Source organism: Lobosporangium transversale (genome assembly GCF_002105155.1).
Source record: "Lobosporangium transversale strain NRRL 3116 chromosome Unknown BCR41scaffold_1, whole genome shotgun sequence".
In the NCBI taxonomy this organism is placed as follows: Eukaryota; Fungi; Mortierellomycota; class Mortierellomycetes; order Mortierellales; family Mortierellaceae; genus Lobosporangium; species Lobosporangium transversale.
The window spans coordinates 769,154-775,876 of NW_019028979.1; the positions used below are offsets into that span (position 1 = coordinate 769,154).

The 6,723-nt window shown below is 35.5% G+C and overlaps 1 protein-coding gene across 1 annotated transcript; it reads left to right on the forward strand.

The window, feature by feature from the left end:
• The first annotated feature begins 5,485 nt into the window (after window positions 1-5,485).
• On the forward strand, window positions 5,486-6,723 carry BCR41DRAFT_344143 (hypothetical protein). The gene has a single exon (XM_022022439.1). The coding sequence runs from the start codon at window positions 5,645-5,647 to the stop codon at window positions 5,804-5,806; it is 162 nt and encodes a 53-aa protein (XP_021886499.1). The 5' UTR covers window positions 5,486-5,644; the 3' UTR covers window positions 5,807-6,723.

Sequence of the window (6,723 nt, forward strand, 5' to 3'; positions counted from 1 at the left end):
AAAAAAAAAAAAAAAAAAAAAAAAAAGGAAAGGGAGTAAGCATTATACTGGGAATAGGGATGGAGATAGAGATAGACATGGGGATAGGAGTTGAAGATAGAAAATAGGATATAGGAAATAAGAAATAAGAATAGGAGTAAAAAAAAAATTGATAAACTTACTCTGTTAGCCCAGCTGCAACGATATGTAATGGCAAAAGGGGCCAGGGTCACCCTGCGTTTCTTTTCTTTTTTCTTTTTTAAAAAAGAAAAAAGAAAAAAAAGAAAAATAATAAAAAAAAAGGACCATGGAGTAGATAGCATCAAAGTATAAGGAGGTACCCGAGCAGCCTAGCTATCATCGTCATCGTCATCAGCATCTTCACCATGATGGCTATTTAGTCATCAGGCATTATCGTGTTCCCCAAACCCCACCCCTGAGTTCCTTAGCGTCAACTGTTGGCATACATGGTCCCTTCACATCTCCCATTCTGTCTGACACTAAAAAAAAAAAACAACAACAACAACAACAACAACGGCAGTAACAACAACAACAGTGCGTCGTTGCATTTACACTAGGGTCGTCCGACTACCTGCTCATTATGTCAACTTTTTGTGCAGGGACCCACATTCCCTTCCCGCGTCTTTTCTTCCTGTTATTTAAATATAATCATATAATGTTTAGACATTTCTACAGTGTAATATTTAGCAGTATATAAACAATACACCATCATTCTGTTTAATAACTTTTATTACCCTCTTTTATTTTTTTTTATTTTTTTTTTTGTTCAGGGCTCCCAGGCTAGAACAGTTCTGAAATCTCTTCATCCTGTAACTGATTTTTTCAATTACATTTTTTTTTTTTTTTTTTTTTTTTTACACACACGAACCGTACGCGTAAATGCATATATAACATAACACAAAAACTTCCGCTCCATCTCTCTTTGCTGCTGATGTTTCACTTTTCAATTGCTCTATATTGTGATTATAAAGAGAAAAGGAAATCGACAGATTCAGCAGATTCAGCAGATTCAACAGATTCATTAGATTCAGAAAGAAAGAAAGAAAAAACTCCCCGATAAGACAATTTAATGAAGTTTCAGGAATAGACGCGCTTTTTTTTTTTTTTTTTTTTTTTTTTTTTTTTTTTTTTAATTATTATTTATCTTATTGTCACGATAGCACAATTCTTTTTTTTGAGATGCAGATGGACCCCGATGATGGACCCTAGTCATTTAATTTTTTTTTTTTTTTTTTTTAATATTCGCGTAATATTACGGGTGCAAGTTGGTGTTGATGCGCCTTTTTTAAAAAAAAAATAAAAAAAATTTCTACTATTATTAACATGCAAGCAAGGTACTTTGATGCAATGTAATGCAGTGCTGTTCGGCATTGATGTCCCTGTTGCTGTCACCATTGCTGTTGCTGTGTGTCGTTGAATTTTTTTTTTTTTTTTTTTTTGTTATCTTTCTAGGCTTCTAGAACATTAAGGAAATATAAATAAAGCTTTTTTTTTTTTTTTTTTTTTTGAAGATCTTTGTCTGGACCAAAAAAAGAAAGAGAGCAATCTAAATAGCTAACCGGTGTGTGAAGGGAGAGAGAGAGAGAGAGAGAGAGAATGAATGTGTGGTAACAGTAGTATGAAGAATAAAATCAGGGGTTAAAAAAAAAAAAAAAAAAAAAAAAAAGACCGATGTGAGCGTAAGAGCGGAAAAAAAAATAAAGTGTAGTTTGAACTGTACCTTAACCGACTGTGCGTCAAACTAAAAAAGCCAATCAAGAGCGCGTTGCTGTGCGGATTGAAGAAAAAAAAAAAAAAATAACAATCTGTACCAACATTGTCCACAACGACGACAGCACCAATAAGAACAGCAATGGAAAAAATAAAATAGCATAAAAATAAAATGCAAAGCGCCATAAATGATAAACAACAGGTGCCGAGGAAGAGGAAGAAGAAGAAGAAGAAAAAAAAAAAAAGAGGGGTTAAAGAATTGACAAAAAAAATGATCACATTTGACATTAGCTAATACGTCTCGACTCTGTCAAAGAAGACCTGGCTTCATCTTCATCCATATCTCCTCTCCCTCACTAAAAAGCCACCCCGTGGGGACAAGTGTATTGGTTCCTCGTTGGTTTTGATGCTGGTGTTGACATCAATATTGAAATAGAAATAGGATATTGAATGCTGATGCTGATGCAATTGACGCGCGGTTCATGTTGATGTTGTCTATATTTTTATTATCCTCATTCTTATTGGTACAGTTCTTTCTTTTTTATTTTTTCCTATTAGCCTCTCATTAATCAATTGACCTTAATGAGCTCTATCAGCAAGTTCCCAGTTATAGACTACTGTTGATATGGCATACAACCCAAATGTTGAATATAATCAATATGTGGAGATAACCAAACGCGCTGTTTCAATAATATAAAAAAAAAAAAAAAAAAAAAAAAGAGAGATGGTCTGATCTTTTGTTTTGTTTGCTCTGGGCTTCAAAAAAAAAACACAATGACCAACTTTTTTATTTAATTCCCCACAACGCTAAAAAAAAAAAAAAAAAAATAAGACACAATATATTTATTGGCTAAATAACATTACTCACACGGTCCTGTCATGTAGTCCCTAATTGACCCAGTTAGTTCTAGGCAGCCAAAAATTGGGAGAGGGGCTACCAGAAAGGTTGCTCTGGACCCAACTGACCTACATTTTATTATCCTCTATTCCGCTTTTTTCTTGTGCAACGAGAGCTTCGTAGTTTCGTGGAGAAAGGAGGAAAGGAGAATTTTTTTTTACATTCACCCCACAAGACGTGACCACATTGGCCCTGTACCTCTCACTCAACGGCTCTCTATTTTACATTAATGAATGAGACACAGCATGACTGGGAGTGATGATAAAAAAATAAAAAAATAAAAAAAAAGAGTGTTGGTTCTGTATAGATTGAGATGGCACATGCATGGACATGAGTTAACACGAGATAGAGATTGAGAGAGAAGGAAAAAAGAAGCTAGATGGGAGATAACGGTATCCCCGTATTCCATCATTTTGTAAGCAAAAAGGATATTATTACTTTAGGGAAGGGGGTTTGGGAGAGGAGGGGGCCTTACGTGAATTTGTAACAGCTATTGTAGGCTACTACACATGCAGACTAGACTATTGTAGAAATATCACACACAGAGAATGTTAAAGGGCTCTTTCTTCTTTCTTCTCTCTCTTTTTTTTTTTTTAAAAAAAAGAGGGCGTGGGATGAATGAGTGAATCCAAACAACAACAAATAACAAACAGCAGAAAGAGAAAGAGAGAGAAAAAAGCTCTGGGGCTGTTTGGCTGTAAACGAAATAGATGATCTTTTTTTTTTAATGTTGCAGTTGAAAATTCATGCAAAAACTCATCTTATGAATAAGAGGATTAAAGAGAAAAACTCTATACATGAAGATCATCAGAGCAAAATAATCCCATTAAGTTCTACGAGTATCAGGTCCTTTACATGTTTAAAGATCCTTTAACAGTACTATCAGTTTTCTTCATCTGATGCATGTCGTGACCACTGCTCTCGTTTTTTTTTTTTCCTGTCGGTTCATCGGTTCACAAGCATATTCGCCTATCATTAACGTTAACGTTAACGTTTACATTCATTAACATTAACACTATTTGTGCAGCAGTTCTAGTGTTCTAGTATTTACCATGGCTTTAGAAAAAGAAAGAAGAAAAAAGAAAAAAGATTAGAACGAGAGAGAGGGTCCTTCGTTTGACAATGAATGGTAGGGGGCCTTTGATTCAGCTTTTCTCGAAAACCTTTTTTTTCTTTTTTTTTTCTTTTTTTTTCTATTTTTTTCCAATATTCCTATTTTCACCCCACGACAAAAGGAAGGCCAGGAGAAAGGCCAAATCAGGGCTAAGTCAAAGTCAAAGACAAGGTCAAGGTCAAGGTCTAGATCCAGGTCAAGGTCTAGATCCAGGTCAAGGCCCAGGGTTAGATGTTGTTTCTGTATTTGAGCATTGACCATGATCATCATAATGGTCAAGCCAAAAAGAATAAAAGCATAGGAGGTTACTATTAGCATTTTCCAAAGACATTGCTATCTAAAAGGACACATACTCCTGGTTTTTTTTTTTTTTTTTTTTTTTTTTTTTTTCTTTTTCTCGCCAGGGACCCCATTGTATTATGGTACTGGAGCAAAAAAAAAAAAAAAAAAAAAAAAAAAACTTGTTTTTCAATCCCGTGACCTCTAGCCAGTGTATGGATCATTGCCAACTACTTGGGTACCGGCAAAACATGAAGCTGTATATCCCTTACAAATATACCAATATTAATATAAATATATATATTTGTAAACATTCATGTATGAGATATGTGAATACTAGCTGTATATCATAACATATAGTAGCCTATCATAAAGAGCACCATCCTGTTTCAAGCTACTTTATAAGCTGCCCACTTTTCGGTTTCAATAGAAAAAGAAAGGGGGACGTGTCAAGGTACGAATGATACATTTTTATATTCATATAGATATATAGTAATGGTACATTTCCTTTAGACATAATATAAATGTAATTGAGCCTGTTCATACTTTACTATCTTGAGCAGGTATACTCTTCATGAGAACGTTAACTCTGTTTATGTTATTTAACTTGTCCTAATATAACATCGGTGTAGTTGAAGCAGGAAAAAAAAAACGTCTGTTCATCACGTTCAATGAACAACACATGTACACGAGTCCCTGTCACTGCCTTACGAATGCTTGATAGGTAATATTGACTCCTTTCTCTACCCCCCTTCCTTCTCCTCCCATGACTGACATGCACAATGTTAGGGTATATTGTCATGCCATTGTCTGTGGGTTTAGTCTGTCGGTCAGTCAGCCCTTGAGTTAATGACATGTCATGCCTGTACCCATGCCTTGTCCGGTTTACAATAAACAAAAAACGAGCGGCTCAGTACATGTGCATCAAGCTCATCTCATCTCAAGGAAGCATGAATCACCAAAAAAAGAAAACATAGAGGGTAGGACAGAGGTATCCGTTTATTCAGTTACACCCTGAAACTCGGTTATTCCCTCTTTTCGACTTTTTATTAAAAGTATTGACGCGACGTTACTTTTTTATTATTATTTATTTATTATTATTATTGTTTACCTGTAGGTACCAATGCAGTTCATTGAGGAGAGAGGAAGAGTTAGAGAGAGAAGAGCTCTCATGCACCATTTTTTTTACTCCTATAGCGTTTCTCTCTCTATCTCTATCTCTCTTGCTCTCTATTTTTTCCTCAACCTACACTGCCTACACCTACACACATACCCCCTTGCTCTTTCTTTCTTAGCCACGGAACAGGCTTTTTTTGTTGTTGTTTATTGAACCTCTCATTGCCCTCTCTCTTCTATTAGTAAGAGTTTTTTTTTTTTTTTTTTTTTTTTTTTTTTTCGAGCATTTAGGGCAGAGTAATCGAGGGGTATTAAAAATAGTCGAATGGTGTAGCTAGGGGAGAAGGGAGGAAAGAGTGACCTAAATAGAAAAAAAGAAAAGAAGAGATTACAGATAGAGAGTCTGTGTGCGTGTTTGTAAGTACGTTATATGGATCAGTCGACTGGTCTGGTCTGGATGAATTATATACTAACTATGAGAGCCATATCCCTCTTCTTAAGTGGCGAGGATCACTTGGCGAAGACGAATGGCGAAGGCTACTGATGTGTCTGCACTAAATGCATTTGCATTAGGTGTGTGGTGCTTAGTCCATCTAAAATCCGGTTTCGGCAATCTATGTATAATACAATTGGGAAAAAGAGAGTGTGTGTGGAGCAATTTTTTTTTTTTTGCCTCTGTCAATTATTAATTGACAGTTGTCAGAGCTACCGTGGTACGTAGTTTAATAATAGTAAAATGTAACATTCAATTCCAATTAAAAAATTTTCCGGGTGCTTCACAGAAACAGTGCGGGATAACGGGCACACACACGACACAACATCTTGGAATGTGTACTGTTCACGTTGTCCTTCTACGCTGTTCTTTTGTATTCTGCCTTGCTTAACAAAAACAAAAAAAGAGGGGGGGGGGAGCCCTTGCGTTAGAATGATAGATGTGGCTAAGAGAGATAGAGACGAATATGTAAAAACAGATATGTAATGTGAGAAAGGAAAGAATGTAATGTAATGTTTATGCGGTATTATTTCATTAATACCAGTTTAACATCTATTCTTCTCCCACCACCACCTTCGTAGTATGACATGGCATAAACAATACATCTACTACATCTAAATTATATCCCTTCATTTGTGTACATTTTCTGGTACGAATGGAAAACGCAGGAGGAAGAGGAAATAGAGATAAGAGATGGAGATAAATAATAATGATAATAGTAGTAATAATAATAGTTATAATTACGGTAATAAAGAGTAAAAATAAACAAGTGGTGTAGTCATTAGCCCCTCAGTAGACGATTTAAATCTATTCTACCCTGCCTGGCTTTATTTGCTGTCATTCATCTTGGTTAAAGACACTATAGAATGAGATAAAAAGAAACAAAAGAAAAAGGAGTAAAAAGAAAGAAAAGAAGGAAATACCAATCTCACAGCCCGAGGGAAAACCGGAAAGGGTCTTGAGTGAATTAACGGCCGTTGTTGTCGTTATGGTCGTGTTGTTTATTGTTTATTCTTCATTTTCCCTATCTGTTAAAACGACACGTTGGAAAAAAAGCTGTAAATGGCTGTAGACGAGGCGACAATGTCTATATTTGTCATCGATGAGTTGTGG

Excerpts from the sequence above, each read along its gene's own strand:
- BCR41DRAFT_344143 (XM_022022439.1), top strand. The coding sequence starts at position 5,645 with ATGGCGAAGGCTACTGATGTGTCTGCACTAAATGCATTTGCATTAGGT.